Source organism: Excalfactoria chinensis, chromosome 1, assembly GCF_039878825.1.
Source record: "Excalfactoria chinensis isolate bCotChi1 chromosome 1, bCotChi1.hap2, whole genome shotgun sequence".
Classification (NCBI taxonomy): Eukaryota; Metazoa; Chordata; class Aves; order Galliformes; family Phasianidae; genus Excalfactoria; species Excalfactoria chinensis.
Window position 1 is genome coordinate 53,343,979 of NC_092825.1, and position 21,649 is coordinate 53,365,627.

General features: G+C 41.0%; 1 protein-coding gene across 3 annotated transcripts in view; it reads left to right on the forward strand.

Moving 5' to 3' along the window:
• The window catches only part of KIAA1549 (KIAA1549 ortholog), a 131,119-nt gene that overhangs the window by 58,017 nt on the left and 51,453 nt on the right, over positions 1-21,649 (forward strand). For all 3 annotated transcript variants that reach the window (XM_072345845.1, XM_072345864.1, XM_072345854.1), the window contains exons 2-6: positions 2,360-5,059; positions 6,478-6,566; positions 11,964-12,141; positions 13,707-13,837; positions 15,751-15,934. In XM_072345845.1, coding sequence (XP_072201946.1) covers positions 2,360-5,059; positions 6,478-6,566; positions 11,964-12,141; positions 13,707-13,837; positions 15,751-15,934 — 3,282 coding nt within the window. The remainder of the gene's footprint in view (positions 1-2,359; positions 5,060-6,477; positions 6,567-11,963; positions 12,142-13,706; positions 13,838-15,750; positions 15,935-21,649) is intronic.

Sequence of the window (21,649 nt, forward strand, 5' to 3'; positions counted from 1 at the left end):
TTGGGTTATTACTGCTGGGGATTACACATGAAACCATGATGTACAAGGAAAACTTCATTCATGCATTTGGCTGTAATTTGGAATTCATTTTAAGCAAACACCGGGTGTCTGAAGTCTGACAAAAATGGGCAGTATTTTACAGTATTTTACTTCAAAGGACTGATAGCCTACCTTTATGCACACTGGGAGAGAAGTGATGCATTTTGACAGTGAGTGTTTAGTGGTCTTGTGATTCTTTTCCTTTAGTAGCTCCCTGCTTACTCAAAACAGCAGAAAGGCAAAAACTAAAGTCAGGGGAAGGAGTGGGGTAACGAAGAGCTTCAACGAGGAGAAAACGTAAGACACCTTTTTGTCAGCAAGGGGGGCTGGCATCACAGGTCCCTGCTGGGGAGTCTTTGCTTCAGTCCCTTGCCTCTCAGTGACTGCTTTTGCTGTTACTCACAGTAACCACTATTGTAAGCCATTATTCAGGATGGCTGTGCTGCATTGGGTTCCAGCAGCAGACCTCTGAGGAAAAAGTCAAGGATGTACTTGTGTGTTTGTCCTGCACAGCTTTTGCAACAGCGCCCTATGTTGTAGTTTTTATAAACTTTTTATCTATTTCTCTATTTATTTTTGCTTGAGAGCTTTCTAAGGCAATTTGTTTCATCATCACGCCACAAATGTCGTGTAGCTGGCAGTGCTTACAGTGTGTTCCATGAGGAGAAAATGGTTCGGGACTGCTTAAGAGAATGATAATTGTTACACTGTAAAATACTGCACACGGAATCTGTAAAATAAAGCATGTTATCACAGCAGTACTATTCGAATAGCGATGCTTGGTGTTATAGTGGCATTAGCTCTGTGTGTTAATTCTTATAATTGTGCTTCTCAGATCAGCAGTTTCAGAACTTACCAAGTCAATGTGTCAGCGCTTGAAAAACTGTGTGAGGGAATTTAGCAGACGAGGGCAGAGGGGGTGATGGCAGCAGTTTATCACTTTTGGAAAGTGCTGTTGAATTGGCAACAGTGTGTAACAGATAGGTGAACTGCTCCTGCAAAGATCTGCTGTGGACTACAGAGTTCAAGACATGCTCTATGGGCTCGCTAATGTAGCTACACTTGAGCGGTCTACTGTATCACCATCAGGCACTTTTCTGCTGTGTACACTGGCTTTTATTTTCAGCTGTTTCCTAGTGGTTTAATTGGCTGGGATTCCCACCCCCCCTCCAGCTTTTTCAGTGTGTGCTGTCAGTAGACTCCAGTATGCAAACAGTAATGCTAGGAAAACAGGATGATTGGGGGATAGCTAAACTAAGAATGAAACCTTTGTCTGTACCCTAGAAAAAATGTCCGGGGGCAGTTTTCTGTGATTTCCTTGAACATTCAACACTGAAGGCTAGTAATCCCATCTAGACATTTCAGAGAAGTGCTCAGTGATAAATCTTTTCTCTGTGAAACACATCCATGGTTGGAAAAAGTTTGTATGCACATCTTCTGTGCAATCCAAGAATACTTTTGCAAGAGCGGAAACTATAGTCAAGTTGTGCAATTGATACATTATTTTTTTGCAAGAATCTTGTCAAAAAGTCTGTTGAAATCACAGCTTTTCCTCCTTCTTGCTTGAGCTCAGCTATGACTACTTCAGTCCTGCAAGCTGAAGCAGTGAAAGTTTTGTAAACAAAGAACTCCTACAGCAGGATGTGAATGAAGATGGTAGTTGTGTAGTGAAGCAATTTGCCACAACTGTTTACAGGCCAAAATGAGATGAGGGGCAGGCAATGTAAACATAACTGCTGGATATGTTTTATGGCAGCAGATGTGCTTTCTGACTCATGTAGAGGGAACCCCCCTTCATCTCTCATCAATAGTGTGAGCGTCACTCATTTCTGATATTGCCAGGAGCTGGTCCTTGGAAGTGAATGGATCAGCTTGTGTGCCTAATAAGAAGTAACAGTAAAACTGGAAGAAACAATGTGATGCTAGTGGAAAGCAGAAGAGCTAACTTAGTCCTTGAAGTTATACAAAGTTTTTCTGTGTTGTACCTTATTACCCTTTCTGATTGCTTACTTTGTGAGCGCATTAGCTGACATGTGCAGTTACCTTAGGAGAGGGAGTTGCTCTCCCTTCTGCAGGCTCACTGGGGTGCTGCTGTCAAGGGATGAGTGAGAGGGGCTCCTGTTGTCCTGCTTATTTAAAGGGAATGGGATTTCACAGAAGAACTTAATGCTTGTTCTCTTATGGAGATTTTTCAAGTATTGAGCAGTTTTGTCTCTACCCTTGGATTCTGAGTAGAATTCTGGAAGGTTTGCTCCTTCCAGTCTCACTGCTTCAGCTAATCTGCTATTTTTGTTTTGTTTTTCTTTCTCTTTTTATATAGATGAGATATCTTCGGAGCAGCAAAATTTATCCTATTTCTCAATGGACTCAAAGGTGCACCAAAGCATATCAGGCAGCAGAACACAAATGGCCTTAGCAAAAAGTACTTTGGAGTCCCAAGAAAGTAATTTTCTTCAAACGCTTTTATCATCAGTTACCGCTCCTATTGATGTGACTTCATTTAACCAAGAAGAAATGGTCAGAATTTCAGAAGAGAGAAGTACGCCGTTGATAGATTTCTCCGTAACAAGCAATGAGGCATTCTTAAGTGATGACAAATTTATTAGCCCATTTCCAAAGGTACAGTGGACTCCTCCACTGAAGTCTTCTGCAATTTTAACGGATCATCACTCAGTTAATACAGTATGGCCACCAAGAGAAACATCAGAAACTCCGGTACTAACACCTTCATTATCTGTCTTTTCTTCGCCGTACGATGTCTTGAGAACAGCACAGCTAAAGACTCCACTGAGTGCTGTCCTTGATTACAGTGCCAGTCTTGCAGAGTTGGAGCCTTTTGTACCAGACAGTGGAATGCTGACTGCAAGCAGGCACTTGCCATTGCACCCATCAGATACAGGTATTTATTTCACTCCCGTTCCTTCTGAGGAGGTGGACACAATGTGGGAAAACATAAACAGAAGTTTAACATCTCTTCTTCCTGGGGCCACATCAGAGGGATCACCTGTCCATCTCAAGCTGCTGGGTGAAAATCATAGCCAAGCTGCAGCAGGTGCTACAGCACAAAGTGGTGACATTTACACCAGTATGAGTAGCAGGGCAACAGAAGCTGTCAGTGTAAGGACCGACCCCGCTCCAAGTATTCCCTGGGCCACAGCTGCTGCAACAGCTAGTGCTGAGTCTACTTTGTTTTCAATCAGTCTTCCATTTGCAACTTACCCGGGTCACTCAACTGCCATGCCCACCTACCCTGATACAGTTCTCAGTGCCGGCTTGTTTACACAGAAATTCTCCAGTGCAGCACCAAATTTGCCTGCTGATTCGGAAATAACAAGTCAATCTGAGCTTGATAGCGAGCTCATAAGCGCAGTGCCTTTCACGAGATCATACAGTTCATGTTTATATTGTGACTCCGTTTCTCTTCTGCCAGAAGCAGGGTTTTCCCCAGAACACGATGTGGGCTCAGGTGATTATGTTGAAACTCTGTCATTCACAGCCTCTGAAGTACAAGGCATAACTCCGTTTACAACTGTAATTACCGACAAATATGAGTTAGAAGAGCCTACACCTGAAATATTTGATACTTCTTTTCCATCAAGACCAGTTGTTTCATTTTCTTCAAGATTTGCTGAAATCCCTGATTCGAGTTTGTTTTTACTGAGCACTGTGCACACCACTCTTGATGACAGAAAACCTGTGAGCTCTCCTTCTTACCATGAGCTCCCCGGAGAGACCTCACTGGATGTCTCTGCTGTCCAGTTTTCCCTGCCTGTCACAGGAACTGTGTCACTGGCACCAAACACTCGTGTAGAACATCCCACTACCAGCACTGTTCTGTTGGAGTCTGCGACCATCCCAAGCCACTTGGTTGCATCACTTGCAGTCAGCCCCACAACTTGGCTGGAGTCGCCAGAGCTTAAGCCATCAGAATCCATACTTCCATTTGACAAGACATCTGCAAGGGAAGAGCTGTCTTTAAATATGTCAGATTTTTCGTCTGCTCTTTTATCAACACCATTTCTGATTGAACCTAGCTACTTACTTCTGTCATCAGCTGTGCTAACTTCTCACTCTGTTATGCAGAGTGATTTCTCAACACTGTTACCTCAGACCTTGTTGACTGGGACATCAGTACTTTCTGAGGATGTTTCCAGCTGGGACTTAGCTACTGCTGTCAGCTCTGCCACTAACTTCGAGGTGTCTTTGTTCTCGGTCGGGCAAACCTCGTACTTCTATTCAAATGCATCCTCTGTTCCAGGTGCTCATGTACCTGAAATAATGCCATCGTCAAGTTTTCCTTCCGACTCGTCTGTGTTTCTGGAAGCACCATCAGTATTGCCGGTGGGATCCGAAGCCATGTTTACCTCAGCTGTACCAGGAGCTACCTCTCAGTTAGAGCCTTCCCCTTCCTCCTTGCAGTACGTGGCTTCCGCCCTGGTGCTGCCCGCTTCCGACACTGGGCCTCTTAGAAGCAGCGTCTTGCTCGATGAAACAAATCTGATCTCCATGTTTACTACGTTTCCAACAACTCCTGTCTTAAATGCGTCTTCATCTCTGCTCTCAACTAGTCTGGCTTCAGATGAGGATACTGGTGCTACAGTTAAGGCCACACTGCTTTTAACATCCCTCAGCGAGAGCAGCGCTCACACAACAGCCCTTCTGACCGCAGACCCTGGCGACCCGACACAGCACGTAGATGCCAGCAGCGTTCTCCCCTCTCCTACAGAATCTCTGTCTGTGACCACACTGTTTGTTCCCACACAATTTCCCTTGACTTCCCTCCCTCCCACAGGGTACGACATTCCAACAGGAGTCGGTGATGCTGACACATCAGTTGCTGCCAGCACCATCCCCACCACCACAGCCACCAGCACCATGAGCAGGTCTGGTATGTCCTCCTCCACTCCTCTGGTGACCTCCACTCGTCCAGGAGCTGCCGTCCTCCCCTCTGCCACCAGCACCACCAGGCAGCCCTACGTCTGTGACATCACGGTCCCTGACACGTACCTCGTCACTGCTGGTGAGAGGCCACCAACTTCTTTGTTTCGTTTTCAGAAACCACTGTGTTGTGAGCCCTCAGTTAAACTGCAGGTGTTGAGTTGGCTACTTGAGTATATCAGAGAAATGTGCAACATTTAGTCAAATAGCTGTAAATTCATGCATGTTTTACTCTTCGGTATAGTAGAATTCACTTGAAGGGAAGGAATTTGCTAGGCCAGTGAACTACATCTGCCTTGCACGGTGAATGAAGCTGTGTTTTAACATTGCTGATGTGTATGTATAAGTACATATAGTCGAGGCTACTTTTTCATTTGATTGCTTGAAAACAATCATTCTTGTAGTAACATTCTGCAACTGATTGTTCTGAATTTCTCCATAATGTTGACACTGTTGCAGAAAGCCCACCTGTGGGATAATGCTTTAGTATGAAAGAGGAGATTTGGCTTAAAGAATTTTTTTGATTTTGTTACCTTTTTTATCATTTTACTCTATTAGCTTATGTTTGCACTTTCCCTCCTCTTCTGCTTACTTCAATTAGATTTGCAATGGTTTTAACCAGAAGAAAATATGTTAGCGTGTTTCAGAACCAATTGTCTCAGCATGTGTTTTTGCTTCTTTGGTGTTTTCCTACCTCCTTTTGGCTTGTACCAGAGAACTAACCGAGGGCAGCTGTAGAAATGCTGCATACTCTGTGGTAATCAATATATTTTGCCCTTAACTTTTGCTGTAATGTGGAAAGCAGCGTGATAATTGTCTTATTCTCCAGATATGAAGGTGAGCTGACTGCTGGCGAGAAGGAAGATTTGTTTTAACTTATAGTAGTAGTTCTGTAGGCAGTTTACTGGTGGAAAATAGATGCAGAATGACAGTGTCATACTTCTCAGTTGTTTCCTTGTCCTCAGTTACAGTCTCAAGCAGACATAATATCCATAAGGGCATGGGGGTTTTGAAGCAGTTTCTTAGTGGATATCCCTTTCAGTAACCAAAGACACATTTGTTTACTTTTATTTAAGAGAAAAGTAGATGCATATTTGCTGTGGCTTTTTTCTGACCTCATCTGCATTCCTTGCATTGCCTGCAAAACTTACACTGCGTTATGACAGCAGTCTCATTGTGGTGTGCAGACCAGACTGATTGCTGCAAGTTTCAGACCCTATTTGAACACTTGAGTGACTTTTAAGAAGGTTCCTTGACTCGAATACTGAAGACATTCGATATTGCCAAAAATAAGAAGGGAGAAACCTGTAGTTTCTTAAACTGTATTCAGTTGATTTTTGGGATATAGTCCCACCTTTACCTGTTTCCTTGTCCTGTTTGTCTGACACAGTTGATCTCTTTGTTTGCTTTTTCACGCATTAAACAATTGCAAATACAGCTTAGAGATGAAGCCCAAGAGGTGAAGCTAAAGTATACTTACTGACTGACATTAATTTCCAGTGCTGGCCCGAAGAGCTGTTCTCCAGAACGTCAGTGAATCCATCAGAGAAGTGCTCAGAGCTCAGTTCAGGCGATCAGTAGAGCTGGAGGTAAGTGGCATGAAGTGTTTACAAGCACTCTTTGATTAATGTAATACAATAGTGGTTTTAGTTCACAGGCTAAACTAGTAATTTAAAAATGACTCTTACGATGCTAAACCACAGAGAGGTTTATTTCAACTTAAACATTAACCTTTTGTTTTAATGCGAGTATGACATCCAACTTTTTTCTTTTTTTTTTAACTTTTAGAATGTGATTTATTGTCTAAGGCAGACCTTTCTTGTTTTTGCCATAGCTGAGCAAGCAGCATCCTGCCTCTGCTTCTCACCTGCTCTGACTTGTGAGGTGAAACTGAGCTGAAAAGCTTTTACTGTTCTAAAGTATGTTACAGAGTTTTGCTTCTCCTGCTAGTTGTTTATATGCTTTATGCCTTCAGCAAAGCAAGCTGTTCTTCACTGCCTCGTGCTGTTATATCTTGTAACTGAGGTCACCAGCACTTACAGAAAAAGTGGTGGAATCTCATATACACAGGGTTTGGCAGATGAGAAAGGCAGGGGAAAAAATCAGATACACAACGGTAGGATATTATTTTTAAGCCTTCAAATAGGTGTGATTGAAATTTCCCCGCTCCTCTCCTTTTTCTGCTTACAGAGTAAGGAATTTCTGCTCTCTCATTTTTGTTTTGAATTCTTCCTCTCCACTAATGTTCAAGGAATCTTCTTTGAGCAATATTTCAGTGTTGTTCCCTAGCCTTGAAGTGAGTGCCCACTGAGGTGAGATTTCAGACTCTTCACCCCCTCCCCCTCTAACCCTCTCTGTCTGAGTGTAAAACAATCACAGAGGTGGTTTAGGGCTACCTTTGTCAGTACTTCAGTACACGGGATGAAATTGAATGTTTTAATGAAGTTACAGGTTGAGGTGCAGGTTTAGCTGCAATTGCTGTGTGTCACTTCTGTGTTGGTCCAGCTGCCATAGCCTAGCACCAAGGCAGTACCTGGTTCTGTGTGTGGTTCCCTTAGGAAGCAGTTTGAATGTTGATCTCTGTGCTCAGAAGGCTGAGATGGTAGTGCCTTTAACTTCTGCTTGCTGGTCTGTGTGGGAAAATGGTTTTTCGACTGCTCCTGCCACAACCACGCTCTGTAACTAAACAACTCCTGTCTGTTTGTGAACACGCCTCTCTACTGCTCAGTCAGGAAAAGTTTCACTTTAAATCATTTCATTTCATGCCCACTGTTGTCTTACAGAGCTCTCAATAGGTCGTTTTGGCTCTAAGGCCGCTTACTGGCAACTGCTTTTATAAGTAACGCAGTTGGTCCAGCTCCATTCTTGACAGATTCTTTTCTTATCAAAAGGAGAAATCATCCCTGTGGAATCATTTGTGCTGATTTTATGCTCGAATGCTACTATATGTTCTTTTAGTGATGCCTTGGGTATAAGTGTTTTTGCACTAAATGTAATCACCAGCAAATGCCTTCACCTCTAGCAGTGGAATACTAACAAAACTGCTATTTTAAATGAAGAGCCGTCTCTAATATCAGCATGTTTTATGGTGGCGTAATGCCGAATTCTAAACGGTATTCTCCCATATTGCTAAACTTAATTAATAAAGCAGATGTGATTTTTGTTAGTCAAAAGTACCCAGGAAGCGAGTGTACATTTGCAAGTTACGGTAAAGCGGTGCACTTCTTTAAGCTGCTTTTTAACTATGACTCTTATTACAGCTCACAGATGTTGTTCCCTTGCTGTGATGTAATGCCCAGTAAATCGGGAGACAGTCTTGTTAAATTTAACTTGGTAGTAATGCGTGCTTTAAAAATAAAATCCATGGCAACATCGGTTATAACTGCTACTCACTTTCAATGCAATCCAAGTTTAATACTGAAAGGAAAATCGTTTTTTTCCCAGCTTTTTCAGTTGAAACTTTGGCCTCTGATTATTGTTTCAAACTCTCTGAGCTGCTAAATTTGAAGGGTGGGGGGAAAAAAAAGAGAGAGAAGCAGGTCTAAGTCCTGTCTCATGAATAATCTTCTTCCAGTTTTTTTTGTTCCTACTAAAATTCCTTACAGGAAAGTGAGAGTAACCTAACATTTGAAAGCTCTTTCCTTCCAATTGATTTCGGTGTATATCATCTGCAGAAGGGTAAGACCTTGTGGTTTGACAGGAGCAGTTTTTTTTTCAGCTTTCTCTAATGTAAGCTTTCTGGCACTTGAGTAAGATGCAGCATTCAGTCAACATAGCTTTGTTGCATGGGGATATGAGAAAAAAAGCAGTGTTGGCAGTGACTTGCTGGAAGCACCCCAGGTACCATTAAGTTCATACAGACAGAAGAAAGGTTTTTGCCAGCCTCATTTGTGCTAGGAAATTTGATCATGCAGTGTAATGTATACCTCAGTGACTTTGTTACTGCATTTATCTGGGGTTTCAGGCCAGGTTTCTGTAATCCAAAATTCGCAAACCTCTGCTTTAAAAGTAAGGAAATGAGTTCATTGTCTGGCAGTGTAATACTTTCTTCAAAGGTGCCACCTTGTGGGCTTGCACTGGATTCTGTCTCATTCATTGCTGCTCAATGCTTCTGAACCATGGCTGCTATCATTTAGGTGTGTGAAAATAGTGGGAGAATTGTTGCCTCTGGATCCTAATGTGTGCGGGAGCAGAATGTCTGTTTCATTTTTAAGACCTGTGAGCCTTTGTAGCTCATCTTTAGGAAGTTAAATGCTCCCTGCAGACCGGTTACAGAATGCTTAATAAGGTGGTGGTGAGGAAATGGATTTTTTATGCCTTCTACCAGATGTTTACACAGCATAATACTGTGGTGTGTAGGCATGGGTTGGATGGTACCAAAGGTGCATCTAATCAAACAGTTTAGCTGACAATAATCTATTGCAAATGCTTATGGAAAATCATAAGGGATGGAATTAAGCATGCAATCATGTTTTCCCCAAGTACTGTGATAAGTTGTGACCTAAAAACTTGCAATGTTAGAAGCATTCTCTCTTGTCAGGGTAGCTTTGAATAAGATAGATTATATCCTGGAAACAGCAGGGTTGTGTTATCTGTCTGGCATTGGAGAAGAGATGGCTCAGCTTGACGTGGTACATTGGCTCATACTGAAGGCTTCTGCTTTTGCTGTGGGAATAGCTCCGGAGTATGTGTTGAGTTTTGAGGTGCTAAGGTATGAAGAAATTTTGTGGTTATTTAATGTTAGAATTTGTGCTTGTTTGCTTTAATAGGTAGCACTCTAAAACTGTAGTTTAGCTGATGTGTTTGGTAGCGTCTCACCATCTTGGCAGCAGAGGTGAAACATCCAAGAGAGGGATGGATGGATGGATGGATGGATGGGTGGATGGATGGATGGATGGATGGATGGATGGATGGATGGATGGATGGATGGATGGATGGACGGATGAGTTTGTGAACCATTAGAGCTGTGCCAGAAGGAACTGTTCTTTTTCATGGCTCAAGAGTCATGAGTTGTTCTCATCTATCCTGCATAACTTTCCAAGCTTCTCTGTGAATTACCTTGTAGACAGCATCACGTTAACATGGCTGTATTACTTCTGGGGTCTAACTTAAGTTGCTGAGATTGAACGCGAGACAACCCAGAAATATCTCCAGCAGAAATAGGTATTGTTTTGACTTACACCGGTTCTGATCCACCTACCTGAAAACTGGTGTTTAAAAAGTTCTTCTACATTTCCATTATTGTGACATTACTGCGATGAAGTGCAGAAGGGAAATATGAGTATTAGCTGTTCAAGTGAAAATGTCAATGAAAAATTTCAGGGGAGTTCCTAGTGTAGGCTGCTTTCATTGCATCTGTGCTGGAACAGGTCAGAGATGCAGGCAGCTGAGCTAGTTATCAGAAGCTTGCTTACTTATCTTCAGAACCTAACTATAGCCTTAAGAGTGCTGGCACTCTTCCTCAGTGTATATGGCTTTAGAAAATCACCAGCTAATTGTTAGTAAGATTTGTAATTCTAACTCTTTTTTCCTTTTAAGCAGTCTCTTTTGCAAGTAATGGACAAGTTTCTCTTTGTATGTCTTACCTGTTATAACTGCTGTTTTCCGTTTGACAAACTGAAGCTGCAGAGATCACTTCATCCTGAGATAAAAGTTTCTGATAAGAAAGAACGAGAAGAGCTGTGCATATTATTCATATCAAATAGATTTGTGTTCTGTGGGCCTAAATCCATTTATAAAAGCAGGATGCCGCATATATTTGTGGAGTAAGAAGAAGGAAAGAATAATGAGCAAGATAACAGGTTTTTATTCTGCTATTAGGTAGCTTTTGGTGAGTGTTAGCCCTTTGAAATGCACTGTGTTTCTAGAGGGCAGGAAAGGACTGCCATTGCCATTGTGTTACAGTTGCAGAAATCCCATCACAGGGCTGTGAGTTACAATTTAAGTAGCACTGTGCTTTTTCGTAAGACACCTCTTGAAGTTGGGCTACCTGAAAAAGCCCTTCACCAGTGCAAAGCCTGCCAGATGACAGCATCTCTTCATCTAAGGAGTGCACGTTTATCACAGCCTTCATGTCTCTCATTTAGATTATTTATTTGCGAGGCCATCGTGTTGGATATCCCAAAATACTTCTGTGTGACTGACTTGAGCAAATAAAGCAAGGGGCTGGAAGAAGGAGGGGGGCAAGAGGAAAGAGGAAAAATGTAATGCTGGGAAATGGGAAAATAGATGTCCTTGAAACTGAGAGAGATTCCCATAGGGAGAAAAGACACTGCAATTTGTTTGAATAAATAAAAGCCTTCAGTTTGTTTTTACTTAGGTGACAGAATAATAATGTAATAAAAGCATCTGCATGGAAACATTTGCCTAGGCTCATATTTAACTTTCAATTTCCTTTCTTTTACACGATGTCTAATGCTCCTCAGGGTTTTTGAGAAGTCTCAAAGTCACGCAATGAAATGGAAGAGGAAAATTGTAATTGTAACTGTGCCGAGAGATATTCTCCAGCATACATATGTGGGGGAAATGTATCCATAAAACACAGGTTATGTGTATTTTGCTTCTCACACGTCACATGTGAATATTATAGAATGCATTTGCTATGCAACATAGATCTGAAATGTGAAAGCTGTGCAAATGGTTCAGTAAGTAGACAGCAATTTGTATGGGAACTCTCATACGCTCCTGGGGAATGCAGACAAGCTGCAGTGCTGCTGTGCTACAATAAATGGAGAAGAGCTAAGCTGGATGTGCTGTACGGAGGAGATTGCAGTTGATGTTCCAGGTGCAGGATGCATGCACTGCTGATGCACAGGAGAAGAGGCTGTGAGCCCTGTCAGAGTCTGTGTGCTCCTGCTCTTTGTAAAATAAAGATTGCAAGTGGAAGTTTAAGCTTAGAAATGCCTGTGACTCTGTATGCCTGAAATGTTGCTTCCAAATTTCTTGTTGAAGGTTTTTTGTTCTTTTATTTATTTTTCTTTCTGTAGGTGTATAAAATTTCCCCAAAGTTTGCTTTCTTGGTGACATCAGGCCCTTTTGTTTACACGGCAATAGCTGTCATAAATGTGCTTGTGAACAGCAGTCTTCTCCATGGCGAGGCCCCACTGATCCTCTCCCTACATCCTTCTTTCACTGTGCCGGATAACAGATTCCAAGTTCAGACAGGTGAGTTCTTCCTATAACAAAGTGGAGGTGTAGCTTCATACTGATTCACACCTCTTCACTTGTGGAGAGTCTTGTGATTAAGTAAGCGAGCTCAAGTGAAAACTGTTCTACTGCTATGAGCATTTATTTGTTATTAAAATACGTGTAGCATCCGGGGTAAATTTTAATTAACAATTAAGCCTGTCGTTTCATGTTTTTTTTTTAAGGAAAGCTTGGCACTTTGTAAAATGCATATTCTCTTCAGCACACTTCATATTTCAGTTGATAGTTCACTGTTGAAGGGAGCGAAAGTTGTTTGCATTCTTTGTATTGCTTTGAATGTTAGCAGTATTCTTGTGTTGAAAGGTGAGTCTGTGTTCAGTGCCCCCTTTCCTGTTGATACCCTGATTTACACAGCATCTTGCAAAGGTGAGAGGAGAAAAATGTTTCTGTTTGCTCATAAGATCACAATGCAGCTACTTTGTAATGCTTGACTTATATTTGGAAGTATTTTTACCTTAAATTATACTTTCTCATATTGAGCAAGAGGATGGCTTGTGTAGTATTCAGCTTTACATGGATGTTGTATGGCAGCAGTATATGTCAAGTCCATGACTACTAATGACCTAAAGTAAAATATTAACCATGTAATGGCTTTTGAGAGTCAGTGGTGTCACTTAAAATCTTCTTCAGGCAGTATTTGCATAACAAAAACAGTAGCCTGATTGGTTGACTGAGTAATGTGGAATTGACAGGAACTGAGTAAATGGGCAGAGTAGGTGACTGTCAAACACAGGTGCTTTTATTCAGGTATGATTCATGTGCTCTTTCTGCTCTGTTATTATCTGTAACTTAAGACAGAAATCCGTTGTGTGAATGGGACACCTTTTTCCACTACTGAGCATGGTTAAACAAATGGGAGATAGCTACATTTCCTCATCGTGACATTTGTGTTATTAGGATCTGTAACCTGATGATAGCATTTCTTTGGGTAAGAATACATCAAGAAATGTGCAGATAGATACGCACATAGACAGAAGTCTGTGCGCATGCTCACGTTTCGCTTTCTCTCCTGTCCTCATTCTTCTGTCAAAGATGTTATGGAAGAATGGCTACAAGTTAGGTATTTTAAAAGTTAGGCTGTTACTGACATGCATTAATGGATCCATTGTGATTTGGACATGCTAACTATTAGTTTTCGGTCTAAAAAGAAATTCATTGTTATTTCCCTTAAGATTTTAATTGAAGATGTTGAATACGAAGGATTTTAGTGTGGCTGATTCAGCACTCAAGTCTTGTGAAACCAGTTTGTATGTAGCAAAGGTTTTTCAGCATACAGGAGGAAACAGTGGGTATTTTGTCAGCAGTATCTTTGGATAATCTAATTACTGTTGTAACAGATTCTTATGAGCTGAAAATTTCCTGCACCCACACAAAATGTGTATTTTTATCCAGGTTTTCATAGAATATGTCCTGAATTCCATGCAAAAAGTGATAGTCCTATGGAATGAGGATTCTGTTGCTCATTTTGTTTGCTCTCGTGGAAGTACTTGGCTGTAGAAATAATATGTAGTCTTTACCTTCAGTGCTTCAGTTTGTGCCTCGAAACATGGATATTGGGTTCTGCAACTTCAGTCAGCGCATTGAGAAGGGACTGACAATGGCATTCATGGAGGTGAACAAACAACACCAGGAGTTCTACAACTTCACTGTGCAGGTAAAAAGATAAGTATGTTTTGTATCTGTCCCTTTTTCTCTTTGCCTTCGGTTGTTTTGTGCTTAACTCAGCCAGTAGGTGTCCACAGGCTACCCCTTGCTATCTAGATCTTGTAGAACGGTGAGGCTTCATCAGAAAGTCAGAACTTTTCTCTGCAGAGTAATCTGGCACATATCGCTGGTTTCAAACTTCTTGAAAGGATGATCCAAGTAGATGATGATTTATATCAATAAGCATTGATGAAAATAATGAAAATAACAGGAATGTGAACAGCCCTGTGAAGAAGGGATTGGGAGTCCTGGTCGATGAAAAGCTGGACATGAGCCAGCAGTGTGCACTTGCAGTCCAGAAGGCCAACTACATCCTTGGCTACATCAACAGAGAGATGGCAGCAGGGAGAGGGAGGGGATTGTCCCCCTCTACTTTGCCCTTGTGTCCCCAGCTGGAGTGCTACATGCGGGCCTGGAACCCCCAGCACAAGAAGGAAATGGAGCTGTTGGAGTGGATTCAGAATAGGGCCATGAGGATGCTCAGAGGGCTGGAGCACCTCTCCTATGAGGAAAGGCTGAGGGCGTTCTCCAAGCTTGTTTAGCTCGGAGAAGGCTCCAAGGAGACCTCATTGTGACCTTCAGTACTTGAGGGGAGTTGATAAGCAGGAGGGGAACCAACTATTTACATGGTTTAATAGAGATAGAACAGGAGTGGAGATTTAAGTTAGATGGTAGGAAGGAATTCTTTACACAGAGGGTTACAAGGCCCTGGCACAGCTGCCCAGAGAAGCTGTGGGTCCCCCATCCCTGGAGATGTTCAAGGCCAGGTTGGATGGGGCCCTGGGCAGCCTGAGCTGGCAGCCTCGTCCACAGCAGATGGCTTCGAACTAGATGGTCTTTAAGGTCTTCTCCAACCTAAGCCATTCTATGATAAGCAGGCTTACGCTCTTTACATAAGCCTTTCACAGAAGTCTGCCCTAACCCTCATCAACCTCATTCTCATTGTTTTTTGTTACTACAGAATTGAGTGCAGTCAGTAAGTTTTTGTTGGAAGACAGTTTTCAAGTCTCATGGCCACTCAGGAGATCCTATTAAGAAGTAAAGAAACCGTATGCATAGTAACATTGCAGGATCAAATGTTCTAGTTTCTTCTGAGTTGTAGAAATACTTCTAGTGTTGTATGTTGTCCATGGCAGCTACTACTGGAAATTCACATGTGAAACGTATTGACTATGCATAGGATACTGAATTACATGACAGAGTTTAAAACCTCCCGGAAAGTCAGTAATTCAACTTAAGAGATCAAATCCCTCTTCTGTCTGATTTCTTAAATTTATTCTAGCTTTCCTGTAGTCTCAAAATTAATATAAATAAATAAATAATATTTTACTATGTGTGCTATAAATGTGTATCTGTGGTATCATAAAGTCATAGCAGAAGATACTACATAAACTTCATAGCATATAAAATACTGTCTAGTACATACAGATCAAGTGCATAGCAATATACTCAGAACTGTCCAACTGAGAGAAGCAATATAACTGGATAGAATGAAGACAGTTTCTTGGACTATCAGCTTAGCAATTTTTCTTTTTAAATGGTTTATTACTCTTTGGAATAGGCTTGTCTGTATGGACATAGTTGCTCTGTGTATAGGTGGTGAAATGAAATTTCTAACAGTTTACCCAGGGCTGGGTATGCATGGTACAGTACGTTTTGACCAAAAGAATATCTGTTTTCATGATTTGCCTTCGTCATGTTGTCTTCCTGTCTGTCCCATTCACTTCAATATTCATCTAGCATTTTCCATCTGCTTTGATTAAAATACTCCCCCTCATATTAGAAAAAAAAAATCTATGAAGTAAAGGATAGAAATGCCTGTGATTTGATTTTGCTGACACTATTGCAATCTTGTCTTTTCAGATACTGAATATAACTCTGAGTAGGCCTGGGGCTGCGTTTCGTCAGGGCCCTGTGAGCATCATTTTTGCCATTCGAGATAGATATGGTTTTCTAAATGGGTCAGAAGTCAGTGAACAGTTAAGAAACTTGTCCATGGTGGAATTCAGCTTCTATCTGGGTTTTCCTGTGCAGCAAATTGCTGAACGTGAGTACTTGTGGCCAAGGCTGCAAAATACTTTTTTTTTCCAGAATTTTTTCTTCTCTACAGTTTAAAAACATCTTTAGGTAACTGACTTGTATCATGAGTTCTGTCAAGCAAATCTGTACCTCTCTGCTCGCATGGTTTGTATCCATGTTACAGCAACTTGTCCTTCTGTCTGTTATCTTAAAGGTGTTACCTTTTAACTGTCTCTCTTGCTTCCTGTGTACTACTTGTATTGTCTTTTTTTTTTTCCCAATCCATGGTCGTCCTTAACTTAGATTAATGGAAACTGCTTGCTTAGCAGAGTTTCCTTGACATTCACTCTTGACAACTTATGTTTGTTTATATTTTACAAGTGACCTCAGTCTTACAAATAAGCTAAGTTTCTCATTTAAACAATTATCCTTGTACAGTAATGGATTGCTCTTGACAGCAGTGACTCACAAAGATAAGTAAGATCATGAGAGAACAGTGCTGCTTTTCCTGGTGGCACCTGTTAATGTAAATCCAGCCCATTAATTCCTGGTTTCTCCTATCTCACTGTGCTTTCCGAAGCAGATTTTTAGTCATCCAAGATACTTATTATGGGCCGTATAGTCTTATAGTACCCAACACTGCAATTCTCTCCATAAAGTCAAAATATTTGGTGGAAAATAAGTTCTAGTGATAGGTAGTATTGAACTTTTCAATTTTTTAATTTATTTTTGTTGTTGTTACCTCTGCTTCCATAACCTATTATTTGTATTGACTTTACTGTTTCCTTTTAACAATTCTGCCCTCAATTGATTTCACATAGAATATACCTTTGCTGTCACAGTAGTATTTAATTGAGCCAGGACAGAAACCTTGAGAATTCTTTTCCATGGATAACAAACATTCTTTTGGTTCTGTGTGAGGCCACCGATCATCTCAGATCATGGGCTATAATCTTTACTTCTCACTCAATTCAAATTTAATTGATTGCTTGGAAGACATTTCGCTATGCATTGATAAGTTATTTATTTGTTTGCACTTTTGCCCTTGAGCTTATTACTTTTAATCTCTTGGGTATTTTCTTTAGTGGCTTGGATTCTTTTTTCTGTGGTGTACACGCATCTGGTCTTACTGTTTAGAGTTTTGTTCTCATATTCTGGAGGGATATTTGTAGTGAATTTGGAAGTGGCCCCTTGCTGAGAATCCTATCTTTCAGTTTGTGTGATGGATCGTACAGTGCAGTTTGATAACATAATTTTTTACAAACATCAATACATCCTAAAAAGCGGCTGGTAATGAGAGAAAACTGTTCATATTAAACATGTATGTGAGCTGTTCTCTTTTTTTTTTTTTTCCACTCTTTTTTCATGATAGTATTTATGAAGTGTATGAGTAATTTATTTAGTGCTCGTAGCAGGAATTCTCCCTGTGTTATTTGCATGCTTTTAGTGCCTGGCCAGTGGGACCAATTCGCTGTGTGAAGCAGATTGAGTGAGGAAGGCAGGCACTACTCTTGCAGGATAGTGCCATTAGGACTCTACAGATTCATTGAGTCCAACCACCAACCTGATCTACCGAGTCCCATCACTAAACACTAAACTAAATGTGTATGTCGCTTAGTGCCACATACACATATACTTCCATGGATGAGAACTCAATCATTTCGCTGGCAGCCCTAAGTCAATGAGTATCTTGCAGTATTTGACTTGCACGTCACTAGAAAACTGTTGATGTAGCACACTGCAGTACAGCTCCATTTGATTTGCACTTCTGTGGTTTGGTCTCTGTAGTGCTTCAGCATGTTTGGATTCACCGTGGTGGAACACCAGGCATAGTGCCATTTGATAAATCAGCAAAGTGAGAACACAGCTTCTCAGCTTGTTGAGGAATGAGTCTGTCTGTCAGCATGGACAATAGTGGAAGTCCTTCATGCACTTCTGTAAATGAGGCATTATTACTCAGCTCCTTATAGCTATTTCTGGATATTTTTTTCTTTTGCACTCTTGCAGTGTTTTTGTTTTGAGCCAAAGGATTTTCGATCTTCAGAGGCAGAAATCATATCCAAAGGCTCAGCAATGTTGGATAGATCCTTCTTGAGACCTCTTATTGAGCAGTCTGAGGGTGACCAGAAGCCAGATCCTCAGAGCTGCTTTGGCAGTCAAGCACATAAATGCTTTGAATTTCTAGGCCCTGGACTCTGTTTTCCCTTGGTCTGCAGAGAAGTTGTAGCAGGCAAGGTATTGTGAAGATCTTGCTTCAGCATATAGCTGCTTTACTCTTTGCAAATTACTTACCAACAATCCACTTTTCACCAAGATCTTTGGGGGAAAATTTGGAAGGTATATGAGTGTGTAAATATGAAATGTTCCTTGCCATATGGTTCTGTGGCATTTATGTCTGTTGGGCCTGGTAACATTTAATACTCCTGGTAGTGAATTTTTTTTCCCCTTGGGGCTGCATATAGAATATCCTATCTTTTCTAATCTGTACACAAAGTAAAACACCTAATCTGTAGTTCAGCTGAGCAGCCAGGGGGTTCACACTGATTCAGCTAAGGACACATAAGGAAAGTACACAAGCTACTTGTGTACTATCACTGTGACTCAACATTGGTAAGCCAAGAGAGACATTGCCTACAAAATCCAAACATGAGCCTTGTTTGAAGGATTCTATTTGCTCCCTGCTTCTTGCTCACTTGACGATGCCTTTTGCACTCAGTCTGAGCTTTTCACATAATTAACATACAGTGTAATGAACTATGTAGGTTGTTCCTGGGCAATACATAATTTTTTTTCACTCTTTCATAGTAAGGTTTATATGGACTCTTCTGTGCAGAAGTAGGGCTGTTGAAATGTCCAAGCTTGGAAACTTCCCAGCTGCATTTTGTCCCACAGACTTCTAAGTAGTTTCAGCAATGCACTCATACTCAGATGTTCAGTTTAAATCTTCCTGCATGCTAATTTTGTGCTGTCCACCTTACGGTTCATATTTTAGATTGCAAACTCATTCAGTTCAGTAGTCATAAACAACATGTTAGCAGAAAGAAAGGCATGTCTAATCATGGTTTTTAGGTGTTAGCTCTTAACACTCACAAAAAAAGCAATAGGAAGGAATATATTTGTTTGTTAATGGCTGCAAGATTTCTGAAGACGGGGAAAGGAGGGCTAGCTGTGCACTAAAAGAGGAATATTTTCCTTTGTGAGCCTACCCCAAATAAATTGCTTTGTTTTTATTATGGCTAAAAATAGAGAGATTTGCCTTGGGGCTGTTTTTTTTTAGTGCCATAACTGGCACTTGGATGGGTAGCATCAGTTCATTCAGTTACTTTGGAGATGTTGCAAGGCTAATAGGATAATATGAAATGCTGTGATATAATTCAAGGACTGGAGAATATTTTGGCAGTTTTCATCAGAGTGGATTCTGGATCAGATAAAGTATTTTAATATTGCCTATACCCCAGTGTTTCCATGACCTCTCATACTAAGTCCTTCATTCCCTCCATACTTTCTCTTGCTGTTCCTCCATTGATTATAAATAAGAAGAATCAATATGGTATCTGTTCTAGCGTGCATGGTCCCACAAGTCTTGGTGTAAGGTCAGTCATATCCATACCAGAGCACCTGGCAAAGGCCATATTGCTGGAGCAGAATGCTTCAAACAACTCTTGAAAGATTTCTGGGTGACTGGGTGACCCTTTGCCTTTTCAGTCAGCATGGAATCAATGCCATTACATGGCATGGTGCTTCAGGACTGTGTCATGGAATCTTACAGTGATGCTAGCATGTACCACAGTAATGCGTCAGTAGTCATTAGCCGACCAGCCATAATCTAACTAGTCTGTCCAACTTTCCCCTGACTCTGCACTGGTTTTAGTCATTAGTTCCAGGGGAGGTAGGTATCTTGCAAATATGATCACACTGCAGTGCTGAGTCTCCAGCTGAGCTCGGTATTGGGCCATGTGTGGTGAGACACTTGAATGTCCAGTGGTGTAGAAGCTGGAGCCTGGATCTCTCGATTTGAGAGCACTGTCTGAAGTGTCCTTCATTTCACGCACTCTTCGTCAGGTTTCAGAACCCAGCCTTAGCTGCCAGTGATCATGGCACGTCCTTCTTTGCAGTTCCAAGATTTTCTTCTCATCGGTTTATTTTTAAATTTCATTAATTCCGTGAAAAGTTTAAGTGAATAGTCATCCAGTAATTTGCATGAATTAAATCGTTTTCAAGTACTAATTAGAAAAAGCGTGAAGAGCGCATTAAGTATTGAGGCAAAGCACAATTTTGTTTTAAAAAGAAGGAAAAAAAAAAAACAACAAACCCACATCTGTCAGCAGTTCAAAGTTTTGTGGCCGTTGGAGGCTTTTTGATTTTCTTATCTTGCTCTTTCCATGCTTAGGAAAACACAGATGCGGTTTCGTTTATGCTTTTTGTTCAGGTTGTATCTCTAAATTAAAGTAAACAATTGCGTGACCAGAGCAGATAGAACTACAGAGCAAATATAAGCTACGCTCAGAAGAATCGTGTATCAGCGTGCCAAAAATAAATGTGTTAAATTAAATGGACTGTGGGGTGCTATTTGTGTGTCTGAGAGCTTTGGAAATGTGATGCATCCTGATCAGTGCATAGAGTACTGATGCTCCGTGTTCAGAGTAAAGGACCGTATTCTGGCACCCTTCTGAGCTGTAAGTCACACTGTACCTCTGGTGGTGCTGTTATTGAAATAAAGCAGAATAACCACGTTTTCATTTGATTCTGTGTGAATAAAAAAGGCAGTTTAACTGGTGATTCCTTTGCAGTAGTAAAAAATTGGTAAGCTTTTTAAGGGGCAAGAGAATCATTTTTAGATGTGCTGACAGATGTCAGCTGCTCTACCAATTATGGCATGATTAAATTAGAAAACTGGTAATTTTCTGCTTCTCTAGAGCGTGCAGTAGTGACAAACTTTACCTAGAACTGACGACAGTGCAAGTTTGTTTTAAATTGTGTTAGCTTGGATCAGGTCGTTTTTAACCTTTGTATAATGCTCAGCAAACTGCATCTGAATTAAATATTGTGAGAAAGCTATGACCCTGCCTCTTTCGTATTGCCACAGTGAAGCTTAAAACATCCCTTGAGGAAACTGTTGGCCCAGCCCCCATCTCCACTTGTTTCCCAATATGTCTTTGCTGCTCTCCAGTGGAAACCTTAGGAAAAATCTTATTCATATTGAAATCATTGGAAATTGACATTATTAATTTCGCTGAGCCAAGGATTTCATCCAGTAGCACAGCTTTATACAACAATCTTGGGGCCATCAAGCCACACACATACATAATCTTTGAGATTTGTTCACAGCAATGCTTCTATGTGCATTCGTGATTTCTGTAAAGTAATTTGCCAAGGTGATCTATTTAAAATTTTTCCCTCTGCACAAATCTAGAACTCAGATCAGATCTACTTAATTTTCTGCTTTACATTTAGTATTACTGTATCATTTTTGCCTCACAGAAGGTCATATTTTTGTTCTCAAGCAGTCACAAATTGCTTCATTGCCCTTTGAGCAAAAGTCTCATCCTGCAGCTAGCTCAGTAGGAAACAGAATTCACAGTGAGTTTTACTCTTGAAGTTTGTAGGAGCAATGACCTCAGTACAACAGCTTGAAATTTTTCAGGTAACCAATCTGACTGCTTCTGTTAGCTTCTTTCTGTTCAGCGGTGAACTGGGGAGCGTACATTCAGAACACTTGCTTTACCATCACGTCTACACAGCC